This window comes from Sus scrofa, chromosome 2, assembly GCF_000003025.6.
Source record: "Sus scrofa isolate TJ Tabasco breed Duroc chromosome 2, Sscrofa11.1, whole genome shotgun sequence".
In the NCBI taxonomy this organism is placed as follows: Eukaryota; Metazoa; Chordata; class Mammalia; order Artiodactyla; family Suidae; genus Sus; species Sus scrofa.
The window spans coordinates 69,226,711-69,246,766 of record NC_010444.4 but is presented as its reverse complement, the minus strand read 5'-3'; the positions used below and the strand labels follow the sequence as shown (position 1 = coordinate 69,246,766).

The 20,056-nt window shown below is 51.5% G+C and overlaps 1 protein-coding gene across 5 annotated transcripts in view; it reads right to left on the bottom strand.

Annotated features, from left to right (window-relative positions):
- The window catches only part of PDE4A (phosphodiesterase 4A), a 42,925-nt gene that overhangs the window by 21,561 nt on the left and 1,308 nt on the right, over positions 1 to 20,056 (bottom strand). The window contains exon 1 of one of the 5 annotated variants that reach the window (XM_013987406.2): positions 10,885 to 11,228. The exons of 1 other annotated variant lie outside the window; for it this stretch is intronic. In XM_013987406.2, coding sequence (XP_013842860.2) covers positions 10,885 to 11,117 — 233 coding nt within the window. In that variant the 5' untranslated portion in view covers positions 11,118 to 11,228. Of the gene's footprint in view, positions 1 to 7,124; positions 7,220 to 9,427; positions 9,797 to 10,884; positions 11,229 to 20,056 lie in introns of those variants that run through there. 3 more of the 5 variants (XM_021080483.1, XM_005654824.3, XM_005654822.3) reach the window with 3 other exon arrangements.

The window sequence follows — 20,056 nt, the reverse complement described above, 5'->3', positions numbered from 1 at the left end:
TTGCCGTGAGCTGTGGCATAGGTCGCATATGTGGCTTGGATCTGACATTGCTGTGGCTGTGGCGTAGGCTAGCAGCAACAGCTCTGATTAGACCCCTAGGCAGGGAACCTCCATACGCTGCAGGTGCAGCCCTAAAAAAGACAAAATAAATAAATAAAATAAAATAAAATAAAGTTCAGAGAGGAGAATAATTAGCTCTGGGTCACACAGCAAGGTCATGGTGGGGGTCAGAATTCAAACTCAAGTCTTATGCTTCCTCCGATCAAAATGTTAACCGTTGCCCTCTGCTGATGTGACCCTCAACAGAGCACAGTCCTCCCATTAGAGAGGGGTTTCTCAGGAGCCAGGCAGCCAAGATAAAAAGCGGAGTGGGGCTGGGGGCCCTGAGCATAGGGATTATCCAGTTGTAGGAAAGAAACTAGGAAATTTTTTTTTTTTTTGGTCTTTTTGCCATTTCTTGGGCCGCTCCCGCGGCGCATGGAGGCTCCCAGGCTAGGGGTCAAATCGGAGCCATAGCTGCCGGCCTACACCACAGCCACAGAACTCGGGATCCAAGCTGTGTCTTCGACCTACACCACAGCTCAAGGCAACACAGGGTCCTTAACCCATTAAGCAAGGCCAGGGAGCGAACCTGCAACCTCATGGTTCCTAGTTGGATTCGTTAACCACTGCGCCACAACAGGAACTCCAAAACCAGGAATTTTTAACAGTCAAAAATTCAAACTTTTTTTCAAAACAAACTTCAAAAAACGTTTTAAAAACACTGAAAGTTTCTGCTCTGCAAAAGATATGTCAAAGAATAAAAAGATAAGCAATAGACTGGGAGAAATTTTCTGACAAAGGACTTGTATCCAAAGTACATAATAAACTCTGGAAACCTAATAATAAGACAAACAACTCTATTATAAAACGAATGAGAGAGTTCCCCTTGCGGTTTAGCTGGTTAAGAACCTGACTAGTATCCATGAGGATGCGGATTTGATCCCTGGCTTTGCTCAGTGGGTTAAGGATCCGGCATTGCTATGAGCTGTGGTGTAGGTTGAAGAGGCAACTTGGATCCGGCATTGCTGTGGCTGTGGTGTAGGATGGCAGCTGTAGGTCAAATTCAATCCCTAGCCTGGGAACTTCCATTTGCTGAAAGTACAGCCCTAAGAAAGGGAGAAAAAAGAAAGAAACCAATGAAAATATGGACAGTTCACCAAAGAAGATACACAGATGGACCAACTGGAATACCCATTCATCGTGGATGGGAATGCCAAGTGGTATAGCCATGTGCTCGGTTTCTTTCATTCTTTTTTTTTTTTTCTGGTCTTTTTAGGAATGGACCCATGGCATATGGAGATTCCCAGGCTAGAGGTCCAGTCTGAGTTGTAGTCTGTGACCTACGCCACAGCTTACGGCAATGCCGGATCCTTAACCCACTAGGCAAGGCCAGGGATTGAACCTGCATCCTCATGGATGCTACTCAGGTTCGTTAACTGCTGAACCATGATGAGAACCCCATGTGTTCAGTTTCTTAGGAAATTAAACATACACTTATTGTACAGTCAAACAAACCCACTCCTATATGTTTACCTAAAATAAATGAAAACATATGTCCACTCAAAAACCTGCTGACTAATGTTTACAGCAGTTCTGTGCGTAGTCATCAAAACCTAAAAATAATCAAACCAAATATGTATCAACTGGTGAATGGATAAGTTGTAGGAGGTCCATGCCACGGAATACCATTAAGCAAAAAACAAAACAAAAACCCCACAAAAATGAACTGCAGATCTTCCTTGACTTATGGTAGAGTTACATCTTGATAAACCCATTGAAACTGAAAATGTCAACAGCTGAAAATGCATTTGAGGAGTTCCCGTCATGGTGCAGTGGAAATGAATCCGAATAGGAACCATGAGGTTGCTGGTTTGATCCCTGGCCTCGCTCAGCAGGTTAAGGATCCGGCATTGCCTTCAGCTGTGGTGTAGGTTGTAGACAAGGCTCAGATCCTGCGTGGCTGTGGCTGTGCCGTAGGCTGGCAGCTGTAGCTCTGATTAGACCCTTAGCCTGGGAACCTCCATATGTTGAGGGTGTAGTACTGAAAAGCAAAAGAAAAAAAAGAAAAAAAATGCATTTGATACTCCTAACCTATAGAACAAATATAGTTTAGCCTAGCCTACCTTAAATGTGCTCAAGGAGTTCCCGTCATGGCTCAGTCATGGAGTTCCCGTCATGGCACAGTGAGCTGTGGTGTAGGTCGCAGACATGGCTTGGATTCTGAGTTGCTGTGGCTATGGTGTAGGCCAGTGGCTACAGCTCCGATTAGACCCCTAGCCTGGGAACCTCCATGTGCCGGGAGTGCAGCCCTAAAAAAGACAAAAAAAAGACCCCCCCAAAAATGTGCTTAAAACATTTACATTAGCCTACAGTTGGGCAAAATCATCTAGCACAAAGCCTATTTTGTAATAAAGAGCTGAATATCTCATGTAATTTATTGACTACTGTACTGAAACCAAAAACCAGAATGGTTATCTGAGTCTGGAATGGTTAGACGTGTATAAGTCGTTCACCCTTCTGATTGCCTGGCTGACCAGGAGCTGTGTCTCATTGCTGCCACCCAGCATCAAGAGAGAGAATCAGGGGCGTTCCTGCCATGGCGCAGTGGTTAACGAATCCGACTAGGAACCATGAGGTTGCGGGTTTGGTCCCTGCCCTTGCTCAGTGGGTTAACGATCCGACGTTGCCGTGAGCTGTGGTGTAGGTTGCAGACGCGGCTCGGATCCCGCGTTGCTGTGGCTCTGGCGTAGGCCCGTGGCTCCAGCTCCGATTCAACCCCTAGCCTGGGAACCTCCATATGCCGCGGGAGCGGCCCAAGAAATAGCAAAAAGACAAAAAAAAAAAAGAGAGAGAGAGAATCAGATCACATATTACTAACCTGGGAGAGTACCAAAATTTGAAGTATGGTTTATACTGTATATGTATTGCTTTCACATCACTGTAAAGTTGCAATATCATAGATTGAACTATTGTAAGTAGGGGATCGTAACTACTGTGAAATAATAAATACATATATTTGGGAAGTTCCCTGGTGGCGCAGCAGGTTAAGGATCCAGCATTGTCATGCAGTGGCTCAGGCCACTACTGTGGCATGGGTTTGATCCCTGGTTTATGAACTTCCGCATGCCAAATGGGAACTCCCCGAGCTTTATCTTTTAAAATAAACCAGCAACCTAGTAAGTAAACTGGTTTCCTCAGTTCTGTGAATCCTTCTAGCAAATTACTGAACCCTAGGAGGGGTCGTGGGTATCTCTGATTTATAAGTGGTTGCTCAGAAGCATAGGTGACAACCTGGATTTGAGACAGACATCTGAGGTTGGGGAAGTCTTGCCCTTAACCCATGGGATCTGTGCTAACTCCAGTTAAACTGTAGTTCACTCAGTTGGTGCCCTCAGAGAACTGGAGAATTGGTTGATGTGGGGGAAAACACACATGCACACATTTGGTGTCAGAATTGTTCTGCAAAAGTAGAAAGAAACAGCAGTTTCCTTTTTAACTACTCATACACAAAATAACTTGGATGAGTCTCAAATGAATTTTGCTAAGAGAAAGAAGCCACTGGTGCAGATTACATATGTCAAAACTCACAGAACTGACTAATAAGTGAATTTAGAAAAATTGCAGAATTTAAAGTCAACACAAAAATCAGTTGCTTTTTTCTTTTCTTTTGCTTTCCTTCCTTTTGCCTTTTTAGGGCTACACTCACGACATATAGAAGTTCCCAGGCTAGGGGCTGAATCGGAGCTACTGCTGCTGGCCTACACCACAGCCACAGCAACACGGGATCAGAGCCTCATCTGCGACCTACATCACAGCTCATGGCAACACCGGATCCTTAACCCACTCTGTGAGTCCAGGGATTGAACCTGCGTCCTCATGGATGCTAGTCATTTTCCTTTCCACTGAGCCATGACAGAACTTCTCTTTTTCTTTTTCTTTTTTTTAAGGGCTGCACCTGTGGCATATGGAAGTTCCCAGGGTAGGGTCAAATTGGAGCTTCAGGCACAGCCACAGCAATGCCAGAGCTGAGTCACATCTGTGACCTACACCAGAACCTGCGGCTATGCCAGATCCTTAATGCACTGAGTGATGCCAGGGATCAAACCCACATCCTCATGGATATTAGTCGAGTTCTTAACCCACTGAGTTACAATGGGAACTCACGCCAAATCAGTTTCTTTTCTATGCTCTAACAATGAACAAACCAGAAAAGATATAGTGGAAACAATTCCATTCACAATAGCATCAAAATGAATAAGAGGGAGTTCCCGTCATGGCGCAGTGGTTAACGAATCCGACTAGGAACCATGAGGTTGCGGGTTCGGTCCCTGCCCTTGCTCAGTGGGTTAACGATCCGGCATTGCCGTGAGCTGTGGTGTAGGTTGCAGACGAAGCTCGGATCCCGCGTTGCTGTGGCTCTGGCGTAGGCCGGTGGCTCCAGCTCCGATTCAACCCCTAGCCTGGGAACCTCCATATGCCACAGGAGCGGCCCAAGAAATAGCAACAACAACAACAATAACAACAACAACAAAAAAAGGCAAAAAAAAAAAAACTGAATAAGACACTTAAGAATAAACTTGACTGGAGTTCCCACTGTGGCACAGCAGAAACGAATCCGACAAGGTTATGAGTTCAATCCCTGACCTCATTCAGTGGGTTAAGGATCTGGAGTTGCCGTGAACTATGATGCAGGTCGCAGACGCAGCTCAGATCCTGTGTTGCTGCGGCTATGGTGTAGGCTGGCAGCTGTAGCTCTGATTGGACCCCTAGCCTGGGAACCTCCATATGCTGAGGGTGTGGTCCTGAAAAGCAAAAATAAATAAATAAATAAATAAATTTAACCAAGGAGATAAAAGATTTGTACACTGAAAACTACAAAATGTTCCTGAAGGAAATGAAAACCAGAAATAAAAGGAAAGACATACCATATTCATGGATTGGAAGACTTAATAATTGTCAAGATGTCCATATTACCCAAAGCAATCTGCAGACTCAATGCAATCTCTATTAAAATCCCAACAGCATTATTTGTAGAAAAAAAAAATCTACCCTAGAATTCATATGGAATCTTAAGGAACCCGAAGAGCCAATACAATTTTGAAAAAGAATAAAGCTGGGGGACTCACACTTTCTGATTTTGAAACTTACTATAGTAGAATCTAAAATATGGAACAGATGATCCTATCTAAAAATAACAAACAAACAAGCAAACAAAAACACAGAAACAGATCATGGCCAAGAAGAGCAGACTTGGGGTTCCCAGGAAGAAAAGGGGAGGGAGTGGGATGGATTTTGGCGGTTTTGGGAATATAAACTGTTATATTTGAAGTGGATGGCAATGGGGTCCTACTATACAGCACAGGGAAATGTGTGTGATGGGGTTACTTTGTTGTGCAAACTTGATGAAACATTGTAAATCAACTATACTTTAATAATAGTAATAATAATAATAACAACTCACTATAAAGCTACAGTAGTCACAACAGTGTGGTACTACATAAGGACAAATATACAGAGCAATGGAAAAGAAATGGACCAAAGACCAAAACTTAAGAACTAAAACTGCAAAACTCTTAGAAACTTCATGACATTGGGAGTTCCCGTCGTGGCGCAGTGGTTAACGAATCTGACTAGGAACCATGAGGTTGTGGGTTCGGTCCCTGCCCTTGCTCAGTGGGTTAACGATCCGGCATTGCCGTGAGCTGTGGTGTAGGTTGCAGACATGGCTCGGATCCCGCGTTGCTGTGGCTCTGGCGTAGGCCGGTGGCTCCAGCTCCGATTCAACCCCTAGCCTGGGAACCTCCATATGCCGCGGGAGCGGCCCAAGAAATAGCAACAACAACAACAACAACAACAACAACAAAAAAGACAAAAGACAAAAAAAAAAAAAAAAGACATTATTCAGAGAATGAAAAGCAATCCACAGAATGAGAGAACATTTTTGCAAATCACATATTTGAAAAGAGATTAATAACTAGACTACATAAAGTATAAAGAACCCCAAAACTAAACAACCCAATTAAAAAGTGGGAAAAACATTTAATAAACATTTCTCAGGAGTTCCCGCTGTGGCACAGTAAGTTAAAAACCTGGCTGCAGTGGTGCAGGTTTGAGCCTCTGGCCAGTGTAGCGGGATGAAGTATCTGGCCTTGCCACAGCTGCTGCATAGGTTGCAGCTGTGGCTTGTATTCAGTCCCTGGCCTGGGAACTTCCACATGCCATGGATGTGACTATAAAAAAAAATAAAATAAATAAAAAAAAATCTCCAAAGAAGATATATAGATGGATAATAAATACATGAGAAGATGTTCAACACCACTGGACATTAGGGAAATGCAAATCAAAACCCAATGAGATACCAATGCATACTCATTAGGATAGCAATTATCATTTTTTTCTTTTTCAGCCAACCCTGTAGCATATGGAAGTTCCCAGGCGCGGGACTGAACCTGTGCCACAGCAGCAATGAGCCACAGCAGTGACAGAGCCAGATCCTTAACCTTAGATCATGAGATTGGGCCTTTGATAATGCCTATTTTTTATTTTATTTTTTGTCTTTTTGCCTTTTCTAGGGCCGCTCCCGCAGCATATGGAGGTTCCCAGGCTAGGGGTCTAATCAGAGCTGTAGCCACTGGCCTATGCCACAGCCACAGCAACTCAGGATCCAAGCCGCGTCTGCAACCTACCCCACAGCTCACGGCAATGCTGGATCCTTAACCCACTGAACAAGGTCAGGGATTGAACCCTCAACCTCATAGTTCCTAGTTGGATTTGTTAACCACTGAGCCACGATGGGAATTCCAATAACGCCCATTTATTGAGCACCTTCTGTGTACTGGGTGCCAGGTTAGATCCTTTTAGATATATAGAAATAACAAGAAGATACTTATTCAGGATTTGCCTAGCACTATCAAAGTATTTTGTACACATTAACCCAATTAGATCTTCCACTAATTCTGTGAGTCAGGTTCTGTTAACATCTTGGTTCAATGTGGTGCCTGGGTGGATCTGTGTGTTCTCCCTAGGCCCAGCCTGGATTTTTGGCTCTGTTGGGTGCTCGTGGGGAAGGGAGAGGAACATACCTCCATACTGAGGACTTTATCCCTGGCCCAGGACCTGAAGTCACAGTTCGGGGAAGGTGAGACCCAAGCCCAGAGGACATCCAACTATCACTGAAGGCAGATTCTGCAGCCCCAGGTGACTCAGCTCACGTAAGCAGGAGCCTAGAGGCCAGGATGAGAAGAAGAGGCTCCCTGGGGCCCTGCTGTTTGTGCTTTCAGGAGCGAATGTCCCCTGGGCTGTGGAAGGTCAGAGGAGAGAGGACTGGACCAGTTGAATGCAGGAGAGTGTGTGTGCGTGTGAGGGGGGGGGGGGTCTCAGCTACCCCTTAGAATCAGACCCCAGAGCTGTGGGGACTCACCTCTCCCTGACTTGTTACTGCTCAGGGTGGCCAAAGTCAGGCTGGGGGTGGCTCCAGCCATGTTCCAATGGGACCTGAAGCCACAAGCCAGAGTCAAGGGCAGATGACAGGCCCTGACATCACAGTCACATCCCCAGACACTTCATCAGAAAGGAAATGACTTGCCCAAGACTCCCCTTTGGACAGGTTGCCCACTGGATGTTCTTTTCAGATGAAGTTGCTACCTGCTTCTATTCCTCTGAGGCCCCTAGGCCTGCCCACCTGGGCTCTCAGAGCATCAGACTGGGCCTCTGGAGGACTGTGCAGCCCAGGGGCAGATCTAGGCTTCAGAGAGTTCTGCCCTAGCGGCTGATGGGAAACAAACAAGCAGTGGGGAGGGGCGGGGGTGGGGTGGAGGGAGGGGACAGCCAGGCAAAGGCGATACAACCTCACTGGTAGGAATCACAACAATGAAAGTAGCCAACTGCTATTGAATGTCACATGCTAGGCCCTCAGCTATGACTGGACAGGTGCTAGGGCCCCATTTTCCAGAGGAAGAAACTGAGGCAGACAGGTTGAGTAACGTGGCTAGTGGTGAAACAAGGATCTGAACCTAGACAGCCAGGCTATGAAGCTACCCAGGAAATTGCTGGGTATCCATCTCTCCCAAGCCGGCCTGGCGTCTCCCTGGACTCCCTGCCCCACTCCACCTGACTCCCTTGTAGGAGGTGCCAGGCAGCCTTTATGGAAAGGCCTGGCATTTGCTTTGTGAAGGTCACACGGAGGTTGGGGGCGGGCGCTGGTATGTGTCTGCCAGACAGGCGCGTGGTGCCAGGTGACATGGCTGTTTTGTGGGGCTGGGTGTGCAAAGAGGGTCTGTGTATGTGAGAGTCAGGGTATGTGTGTGCCCAGGAGCACCAGGGTACCTATAGCTCTCTGTGTAGGTTTGTAAGTCTGTGTATGAGTGGGGTCTGGGTGTTTGCGGTGCCTGTGTGGATCTGTGTGTCTATGTCTGTGTGTCTGTGTGACCTTGGGAGAGGGTACCTGTGTGTCGCACATGTGCTGTGTCTGTCCCTGACTCTTCAGTGGCTATGAGGTATGAAGGCTACCGTGTGTGGCCCTGTACAGGCAGGAATCAGGCCTGGGTGTGTGTTGCAGTGAAAGCCTGTTCCTGCGGGCATCGCAGTGTGTACCAGGCTGGGTGAGACCAGAGTTTCTGTTATGTGTTTGTCACCACGGCCAGGGATCAACTGCAGGGTTCTCCTTTGGGCCTCATCAGCCAGAAGACCCAGGCCTAGCACAGTAAACACCAGGTGACCTCGAGCACCCTGTGTGGGGGTGTGTCTTGTGTGGCTGTATATGTGTGTCCCTGCCGGAGAGCAAGTGTGTGTCCAGATGTCTGAAGGGGTTGGTGCAGGACAGCAAGAACAACTCTGAGAATTCTGAGAAACTAAAGGTCACTTCTCCACCACAGCACTGTCCAGATGATTCTAAATACCGCCCCCCTGCCCCCCACCGGGGTCCAGTAGGAACCTCCTCCCCACCCCCACCCCAGCTTGGTTTTCAGCCTGGCAGCCCCAGCAAGGAAGGAGGGAGGGTAAAGCTGGAGGCACTGAGCAGAGCAGGACTGGAGGGACCTGGCTTGAGGCCAGTGGCCTGGGAGTGGAGCCCAGGTGACGCTGGACACCCATATTTGCTGCCAGGGTGAATGCCAGAAATCTAAGTTTAGGGGCACAAAGAGGGTGAAGAGATCCTATCTTGGGTAGGGAGGAAGGAGGCAGGGCCCAGCACCCATTCTGGGGGGTAACACCTGCAAGAAGCCCTCAGCAGCACCCAAATAGTTTAGGGCCAGGGAAGAGGGTGAGGCTCCAGGCAGACCCTGGAAAGCCACTTTGGGGACACTCCCAAAGCAGACTCCCCACCCACCCCACAAAGCAGCCAGAGCCCTCCAGTGGCAAAGGAGGGGACTGGCCGCAGGCCACCCACCTGACAGATCTGCCTGGAGGGTACCAACAGGTGTCCTCTTCGCTGAAGGAGAAGTGGACCAGGGACTCAGGGCCCGTGGGGGACAGTGCCAGGGCAGGGGGCCGGGGCCGGGGCCGGGCCCGGGGCGCCGCTGCACTGGAGCGCATGAGTGCCAAGCACCGTCGGGGTGCGCATGAGGACGGTGCGCGGTGGCGTGCACTGCTTGCCAGGCCCCCGAGATGTCTGCAGCCACCGCCGGCGCCGCCTCCGCACCCGCCCTCCCGGTGACCCCCCCAGGGACGGCCCCGGGCGTTTGGGCGTCCCCTCGTGCGCAGCGCCTGGGCGGGCTCCGCGCCTGCCTCCTCCTGCGGGGGCCCTACGAAACTCGGCTCACACTTCCCGCCTGCCTCCCTTCCCCCGGGCCTCGGAGGGTGCCCGGGGCTCCGGTTTCCCGGGCTCCGAGCCCGCCTCTGGCCCCGCCTTCTCCCCCCCTCCCTGACGTCGAGCTGGGCCCGCTGGAGGTCTCCGAACGCCTTGAGTCCCAAGAGTGGGAAATAACTTGCCCGCGGGCGGAGTGTGGGGTCCGGTGACAAAAACTCAGGGCAGGGACGATGGGTGCGAGGGAGGTGGAGTTGGGGGCTTGGGGGGCCGTGGAACAGAGACTGGAGAGACAGAAACCAGAGAAGGGTACTGATTTCACGTTCTCCCAGACTGCAAGCTGGACCCCAAGCGGGGCTCCCAGAGGCGTCCACCCCTCCTCCTTATCTCTCCGCCCCTCTCTTTCCAGACTTGGGGCCGCGTCCTGTCCCTGCAGTGCCCTTAGCCTGTGTCTCCGGACTCAGGTTCTAAACAAGTGCATGCATAGAGTAGCGGGAAGAGAGTCAACCAAAGGATCTTTCTGGGCTTCAAGGAAGTCTCTAGAGCCAGCCGGTGCCTACCTCCGGGCTGCCAACCTCCGCTTCCAAGACAAACGGACACTGGAAAGCCAGGCCGGATGTGGCCTTCAGTCTCCTTACCTCCAGGCTTCCAGCCCCTGCGGCCCACCCCGGGTCTGGCCAGGAAGGGAACTTCGATTTGCCCTCCTTGCCCAGTGCAGGCGATAACATCCCCCAGCCTGGGGACAAGGCAACCCGCAGGGGGCAGCGCTGGCCCCATTTCACAGACCATTAGACTGAGGATAGCACAACGCAACACAGGTCCTCAGGTCATCCTGGCTGGCAGGTTGGCCTCACTCCCCCAAAGCCCGACCGCAGCTTCAGGTCTGCACAGGAAGTGGGAGGAACAGTAGCGTTTATTGAGCGCCTACTGCATGCCTTATCAGATATCTCCACGGCAACCCCGGCAGGCAGAAATGATTTTTATCGCTGCCCTTTGACTGAAGAAGAAAGTGAGGCTGGGAGAGCCAGCTATGAATCCCAGACGCTGGCGCGCCAGATGGCCAGGGGGGACTCGAACCCACGGCATTAGCGCTCACTTACCCAGCCCACGCCGGGCGGCTGAAATCCTGAAAGCTGCGGAGAAGCCGAAGGCGCCTGCGTAAAGTTGGAGACGGGCTGGCAAAGAAGACAGGCGAGGAAGGTGGTGAACGTGGGCGGCGGGGCGCACGCGGGGCCGGGGGCTCGGGCAGGAACGCCTCGTCCTCGGTGGCCGCCGCCGGGAAGGCCACCAGCTGCAGTTCGGGGATGCGGCCCAGGCTGCGCGGCCGCGCCATGGCCGCGGGGGGCGCGGGGCGGCCCCGCCTCGGCGGGCGCCGGGGAGCAGCGCCGCCTGCCCCTTGCGGCCCACGCAGACCGGCGGCCCTACCCCGGGGCCCACGGGCGCCACCCCGGCCGGCCGCCTCGGCCCTTCCGGCTACGCTCTGGGGCCGCCCCTGGGGCGGGGCCGCGACGGGGACACCCCACAGACCCCAGGGGCCCCCCGCGGTCCCTCTGACGTCCTCACAATTGCCGGAAGCGTCTCTACAAACACCGGGGATGCCCCCTTAATCTCTGAGCCGCCCTCACACACATACACACACCCGCGATGTCGAGAGGCCTCACTGATGGCAGGGGCATCCCCGAAGTCCCTCAGACTGAGATGCCACAACCCCAGGAAGTGCCCCTACTACCCCTGAGGTACACAACCCAGAGGTTCTCCCCCAAATTCCTGGGTTCCCCCCACAAAACCCAGAGTGCTCTGAGGCTCCCACAGACCCCAGACACTCTCATAGCTCCCCAGATGTCTCTTAGGAGAGTCCTCATTGCTACTGAGACATTCCCCCACAAACCCCACAAACCCCAGGGCACCCCAATAATCCCAGGATGCACCCGCAAATGCCAGGTGTGCTCTGAGTCCATGAGAAGCCCCTTCAGATCCCAGGACAACCACCACGATTGCTCAGATGTCCCCCCACATTCCCTAGACACACCCCCTGCCTCTAAGTCATGCAGAGACCCCCCCAAATACCCTCAGAATCCCCCCCCTGGCCACAGAGCATTCCCACAGACCTCCAAGAGGGCCCCCTCAAATCCTAGGGTCCCTCAGAGGCTCCAGGAATGCTTCCACAGCCCACCATCCGTAGCATCCCTGAGACCCCCAACATAATCTCAAGTACAGAGACCCCCAACATAACCTCAGAGGTGCCTTCAGACTCAGAGGATGCTCTCATAACCATGGAGATGCCACCAAAATCCTGGAGTGCCCCAAAGACCCCAGGGGTACAACTAGATTGCTCAACAGCTCCTAAGACGGTCTTCCAACCCTAAGCTACTACCCCCAGAATCCAAGATGTACTCACCATCCTTAGGGCACCCCCAGACTTAGATACCCCAGAAGCTCTGAAGCGCTGAGTGTGCTCACTGCCCCAAGACCCCCCCATTGCCACCAGCTGCTTAGAATTTTTTTTTTTTTTTTTTTTTTGTCTTTTGGCTTTTGGCTATTTCTTTGGGCCGCTCCTGCGGCATATGGAGGTTCCCAGGCTAGGGGTCGAATCGGAGCTGTAGCCACTGGCCTGTACCAGAGCCACAGCAACTCAGGATCCGAGCCGCATCTGCAACCTACACCACAGCTCAAGGCAACGCCAGATCGTTAACCCACTGAGCAAGGGCAGGGACCGAACGTGCAACCTCATGGTTCCTAGTCGGATTCGTTAACCACTGCGCCACGACGGGAACTCCTGCTTAGAATTTCTGAGGCACCTTTTAGAACTGGGGACCCCACAGCTAATGAGGCGGCTTCAAGAACTTGATGTCCCTTCAGTGCTGACTCAGTGGGGCCTGGAGGTAGTGGCTTTGCATACCCAAACACTGAGACTCTGTTGGGGGGCATATGATCCCATTTCACAGATGGGGAAACTGAGACTTAGAGAGGTGAAGATTCTTGAATAAAATCAGCCAATTGGTTATCATTACACAGCCTATCCCACCTGTCTGCACTTCTTTGGGGTTAGGAAGGGGGAAGAACTCGTTTAAAATAAGAAAATGGGGCAGGAGTTCTTTGGCAGCTCAGCAGGTTAAGGTCAGGCATTGACACTGCTGTGGCTCGGGTCACTGCTCTGGTTCAGATTTGACCCTGGCCCAGGAAATTCTGTATACTGCGAACACAGCCAAAAAGAAAAAAAAGAAAAAGAAAAAAAATGGGACTAACCTCTATTTTAAATCTAAATTGCAGAGTTCCCAATGTGGCTCAGCGGGTTAAGAACCCAACTAGCATCCATGAGGATGTGGGTTTGATCCCTGGACTCCCTCAGTGGTTTAAGGTGTTGCGGCAACACCTATGTCACAGCTGTAGCTTGGATCAACACAGTTGTGTTCCTGCGGCTGTGATATAGGCTGGTGGCTGCAGCCCAGATTCAACCCCTAGCCCAGGAACTTCCATATGCTGCAGGTCCGGCCCTAAAAACAAACAAACAAAAGCGAACTAAATTGCCTCTGTGAATATCTTTCCCTCTCTACCTATTGGCTTCAAGGTCAAGCGGCTCAGAATTCGATGGCCTAGGCTTGAGCCTGGCCTCTGGCACTTAATTATTTGATCTTGAGCCAGTCACTTCATTTCACCAAGCCTCAGTTTTCCCACCTGTAAAATGGATAAAAGAGCACTACACACCTCATAGATGGACTTGTAAAAGACTCAAAATGTTTCTGGACATAGTGAGCATCCAACGAATGTTAGCTACAATTATTATTTTTGGACAAAACATTTATGGAGAGCTTATACTTTTTTTTTTTTTTTTGTCCTTTTAGGGATGCACGTGCAGCATATGGCAGCTCCCAGGCTAGGGGCCGAATTGGAGCTGTAGCTGCTGGCCTACACCACAGCCACAGCAATACCAGATCTGAGCCACGTCTGTGACCTACACCACAGCTCATGGCAACACCAGATCTTTAACTCACTGAGCAAGGCCAGGGATCGAACCTGCAGCCTCATGGATACCGATCGGGTTCGTTACTGCTGAGCCATGAAGGGAACTCGCAATGGAGAGCTTATATTATGCCAGCCATGTACTAGCCAGAAGATACAGATGATGGTGATGATGATAATGATGACATAGGAGTTTCCATTGTGCCTCAGCGGGTTAAGGACCCAATATAGTGTCTGTGAGGATGCAGGTTTGATCCCTGCCCTTGCTCAATGGATTAAGGATCTGGTATTGCTGCAAGCTGTGGCGTAGCTCTCAGATGTGGCTTGGATCCAGTGTTGCTGTGGCTGTGGCTGTGGCTGTGGCTAGCAGCTGCAGCTCTAATTCGACCCCTGGTCCAGGAACTTCCACTTGCCTCAGGTTTGGCCCTAAAAAGTAAAAAAAAAAAAAAAAAAAAAAAAAAAAGAAGAATGATGACATAGCAGCTAAGCTTCAGAATGCTTCCTTTCAACCAGTGCCTTCAGCTATGATTTCATATAATTCTCACAAAACAATACTATTGTCCCATTTTATAGATGGGAAAACCGAGTCTTGGAGAAAAACAACTTGCTCAAAGTAGCGCAGCCAATGAGTGGCTGACCCAGGCTGTAGTTGTCTAGTCGTCTCCCTTGATCACCTCCCTGAGTGCCTTTTTAGACACGTTCCTCCCTTCCCTACCCCCACCCCCCAGTTGCCTTCTTCATGAAGTTTTAATGCCACAGGTATCCTGTACATCTGTTTATGTGCTGGAAGTATATCTGGGCTTCATATATAAAAGTAGGGTTTTGGAGTTCCCTGGTGGCCTAGTGGGTAAAGAATCTGGTGGTGTCACTGCTGTGGCTCAGGTCACAGCTGTGGCCTGGGTTCAATCCTTGGTCTGGGAACTTCCACATGCTGTGGGCACACCCAAAAGATAAATAAATAAAAATAAGACTTTTTCCATATATTCACCCCAAGAACCAAATTTCACCCCCTTGGAGCCGATGTCACCTTGTTGAGAATGCAGTGCTTCCCAACCATGGCACTATTGACATTTAGCACCAGCTAATCCTCTGTCCTAGGGGCAGATAGTAGCAGTAACAGAATCCCTAACTCCTCCTCACTAGATGCTAGTAGCACCCCCGTAGCCACGACAGCTAAAATGTTTCCAGCCATTGCCACATGTTCTCTAGGGGGCAGAATGCCCCTGGTTGAGAACTGTTTCTCTAAACCCACTAAGACCCATGCTCTTGGGCCACCAGGACTCCTCAGTCCAGGGACACACAGAAAGAAATTCATATTTACCTGCCCCCAAGGTTCCCTGCACTGTTTTGCCAATTCCTCAGATCAGACTTTTTTTTTTGTTTTTGGCCGCCCTGTGGCATATGGAAGTTCTCAGGCCAGGGATCAGATCTGAGCCAAGGTTGTGACCCGTGCCTCAGCTGCAGCAACACTGGATCCTTAACCCATTCTGCCAGGCAAGGGATCGAACCTGCATGCCAGTGCTGCAGAGACACCACTGATCCTGTTGCACCACATCAGGAACTCTTTACACCAGACTTTGACAACAGGGTTCTTACTAGCCCCATATCAGGGATGGGGAAGCTGAGACCCAGAGAGACAAGTGACTTGGCCAGCGTCACCCAGTCTGGAAGGAATACAGCTGGATTATGAATTGAGTTGTCTCGGAGGTCCCATTGTGGCTCAGTGGGTTAGGAACTCAACTAGTATCCATGAGGATTTGGGTTCGATTCCTGACTTCGCTCATTGGGTGAAGGATCTGGAGTTGCTACATCATAGGTCACAGATGTAGCTCGGATCCAGAGTTGCCATGGCTGTGGGGTAGGCCGGCAACTGCAACTCTGATTTGACCCCTAGCCTGGGAACTTCCATGTGCCACAGGTGCGGCCCTTAAAGAAAAGAAAAAAGGGGTCCCCTTCATGGTTCAGAGGTTAACGAATCTGGCTAGGATCCATGAGGATGCGGGTTTGATCTGTGGCCTCAGTCAGTGGGTTCAGGATCCAGTGTTGCTGTGAGCTGTGGTGTAGGTCACAGATGCAGTTCAGATCCCACGTTGCTGTGGTTGTGGTGTAGGCTGGCAGCTGCAGCTCCAATTCGACCCCTAGCCTGGGAACCACCATATGCCACAGGTGTGGCCCTTTAAATAAATAAATAAGTAAATAAGTAAAACCAACCCTGACCATGGCCTACAAGGCCCTTCCTGATCTGTCCCATCACCTCCCTGCCTCATCTCGTTCCAGCACCCCTTGCTCACTCTGCTTCAGCCACATGTGCTCCCTGCTTTTTCCCCAACATGTGAGACACACTCCTACCTCAGACCCTTTACACGGGCTGTTCTCTCTGTTTGTCATTCTCAACTCTCAGGCACCCATATAGCATTCTCTTTCACTTCATTTAGGTCTCTGCTCAGATGTCACCTCCTCAGAGATGCCTTCCCTGACCTCAGGGTCCCTCATTTCTTTATGTCCCTTGTGTCACCATCTGGAATTATCAAATGCTTTTACTTGCTATTTCTTCCTCACTACCTAGTCTGGGAACCCCAGGACAGCAGAGACTGGGGCCATTTCATTCTTCACACCAGCCTGAAAATGCTCAATCAATGTTTATGGAGTGGGGAGTTCCCTGGTGGCCTAGGGGCTAAAGGGTCTGGTGTCATCCCTGCAGTGGCTTGGGTCACTGCTGTGACAAGGGTTCTATCCCTGGGCAGGGAACTTCTGCATGCCTCAGGCACGGCAGGAAAAAAAAGTTGCAGAATAAATGGCTCTGTTGCAGATGAGGAAACTGAGGTCAGGAGAGATGAAATCCTTTCCCAAGGTCACATGGCAAGTTAAGGGCAAAGGCTGGTTTGGGGCTCTTACTCATGAGTGAAAACAGTGGGCTCAGACATCTTCCCAAACTCTGTCCTCCCTCTGTCAATCTAGTTCCTTCAGGCCCAAGGCCCTAATTTCCTGCAACTCAGAGGAGTTTGCGGTCAATCTGTTGCTGGGGAGAGAGGGGGGACCCTAGCAGCCAGGGCCCAGGACTGTGGTTTGGGGGACTCCCCCCTTTCCCTCTGCTAAGGAAGTACATTTTGAGGAAGTGAAGTTCTCAAGACACTATCTCCCGGCTGTCTGGCCCCAACGCCAGCCTTACTGCAGCCCTGGGGGTGGGCAGATCTTATTCAGCAGGACTTACTGATAAAGAGAATGAGGCAGAGAGAGGAATAATGCTAGCCCCAGGTCACAGAGCGACACAGTCAGCAGGGCTACAATCTGAATCTCACCCACTGGCCTGAAGTCCAGGAAACCTGGTTTTTAACCACAATTCTGCCCTTCCTCGATGTGTGACCTTGGGCAAATCACTTGTCTCTCGGTTTCTTAGGCAGGAATGGAAAGCCAAAGAATAAAAACGCAGGTTGGGGAGTTTGTGTTGCGGAGCAGCGGAAACGAATCCAATTGGTATCCAAGAGGATGCCGGTTCCATCCCTGGCCTTGCCCAGTGGGTGGGGGATCCCGAGTTGCCATGAGCTGTGGTGTAGGCAGCAGAGGCCCCTCGGATCCTGCGTTGCTGTGGTGTAGGCCGGCAGCTGTAGCTCCGATTCGACCCCTAGCCTAGGAACTGCCATATGCCACTGGTGCGCTCCTAAAAAGCGGGAAAAAATAAAACCTCAGGTTGGTGTTGGGAGGCCCTGGCATGGGCATCATGATGGGCAAGCGTGCGAGGAGGCGAGATGGGAACTCCGCGTCCTCAACTTTTCCGCCAAGTTCCTCTCCATCCGCCAGGTGGCCCTTCTCCACTATGTACAGCCGGGGCGGGGGAGAGGGGGTGTTGGGGGCTGGGGTTTGGGGTGGGGTCGAGGATGGAAGTAGCGGCCTGGTCCCAATCAGGGGTGGGCGAGAGCCTCGTCCTCAGCCTGCGGTTGACCGACCTGGCGCCCTCTCTCCGGGGCGCTCAATAAACATGAAATAGTAATACGGGACGCTGCGGCAGTGGCGGCGGCGGCGACTTGACTCTGCTTGAGGACGAGAGTGCGGGAGGCAGGTCTGGACTCCGAGAGCACACTCAGCCTGTACCTTTCTTGTGACCCAGCAGAGGGCGCGCGGAGGAAGGGGCGCGAAGAGAGACTGACTCTCCGAAGCACCCGGCGGCGGGGATGTGGAAGCGCCAAGGACTAGGGGAGGAAAAGACCCAAGGGGAGTCCACCAGCCAGAGAGAGACCCCAGTCCGGCTGAGTCCACTCCCTCCTGGGGCAGGACAGCGCCCCCCTCACTGGGGACAGTCTGGGGGGTCCAATTCAGGCGAGTCCCCCCCGCGCCCCACTTCACCACCAGAGTCCTTCTCTTCCTCCCGCTCCATCTGCCTCTTGACAGATCGTTTTTGGTGCCATGACTCAGCCCCACAGGGCGCCGGAAGCGCAGGCTCTTACATCCCCAGGTCTGGAGGGGGACTGTGGATGTCATCTCAGATAGGGGGTAGTGCCCTCTCTCTAGTGATTCCTGTGATTCAGGTCTGGAGGGCTCTCTGGATCCCCTTTTTGGTGCCCACGTGAACTCCAACGCAGGCAGCACTGGAACCCCCTGCGTGTGCTCCCTTTCTGGAGAACTGGGCTGGCAGATTGCCCATTCCTAAGAAACAAGATTCCCACTGGAGGCCTTTCAGTTTCCCCTTCCTCCTTCTGCCTGGTGGTGGGGGGAAGGGGAAGGGGGCCGGATGCTGGCACCAATGTCCTCCCTCCCACCCAGCCACTGGAGGCCACACAGGCCCAGAGTGAAACAGAAACCTGAGCCCCTGTGGGGATGTGGTTGAGGTTCCCGTTTTTTCCTTCCCACCCTAGAGGAGCAGGGTCTACCAGGCCCCACCTCCTCTCCCAAATCTGGGTCCCTGAGTGCCTATCTATGGAGCACTCCCTTTGTAAGTCTTTTACAGACACCCCCAACCTCAGAGTCCTCTCCAAATCACTCCCACAGGGCAGTGCCAACAAAAGCTCCACTTTACAGATGAGAAATTGGGGCTCAGAGAGGGCAAGACACTTGTGCCAGGACACACAGGCATCAGACAGACCTGTGCTGGAATCTCAGCTCTGCCACTTCCTGATTGTGTGAACTTGGTCAGGAAGGAGAAGGGGCTTCACCCCCCTGGTCCTCAGTTTTCTCCAACAGGAATACCTTGTGGGGCACTGGGGATGAAGATGTGTGAAAAAGTCCTCAGCATGGAGCCTGAAAATGAGCCATTAAGAGATGGATCACACTAAGATAATGATGCAACCACTCAGCCACTATCCCCAGAGAGTCAGCACCCCTAGAGACCAGGGTAGAGGGAGTTCCTGGGGCCTAAAAAGGCAATAGCACCCAGTTTCTACTGCACCCCGCCCCTTCTCCTGGGTCTCTCAGGACAGTGACTTGAGCCAGTTTGGCTCACTGCCCCTGGGTCTTGGCATTTCCTGTTGACTCCAGCTTTGTTTTCCTTCAGCTTCTCTCCTGTTCCCTCTGGGAAATAGGCTGAGTGTGCTGGGCCCATGACACTCACTTCCTGGTGGGGGTAGGGGTGCTGGGGCTGGAGGTGCCCCGAATGGAGGTGGGTGGGTGACCTGGAGGCTGTGGTGCCTGCTAGAGGCCCTCAGAAAGAGCTAAAACATTAGGGTTCCAGCCTAGACAGATGTCCCTTAGGAACCAGAGGGGAGACCTGAATCTCACTGTCCTAGTGATGTTCCAAGTAGAAGGGACCCAGGAGAGTTAGGCAAAGTATGCAAAGCCATCAGTCACACATGTCATCAGAGCACAGAGTAGACTCCAAAGCATTATGGGAACACTAGGTGGTTGGAGCACAGCACAGTAGGACAGTTGGGAGTACACCCTGAAACTCAGAGCACCAACTCCCAGACATGGGGCATATGAGCAGCCGAGAATATGTCACAGTGTCTTAATCACAGTGTTTCAGGGAGCACAGACACAGTATGACACAATCACATTGTCCCCAGCAGTATACACATCACAGTGCCACCATCACTACATCCCAGAAACACACACTGTCACGATCACTGTCCCAAGGGCACAGAGTCTCATCATCACAGTCCTAGGAGCATACACAGCCACAATCACCATGTCTCTGAGGCACAAAGGTCACGCAGTCACAATCATTGTACTGGGAACACACAGTCAACACATCACAACACTATCCTAGAAGTACACACAGTCCCACTGCCACAATCATGGAACCCCAGAAACCCAGGCAGAGGATGTAGCCAAGGCAGCCACAGCTGGTTATCCGCAACAGCTGGAGCAAACTCAGGTCGGTGA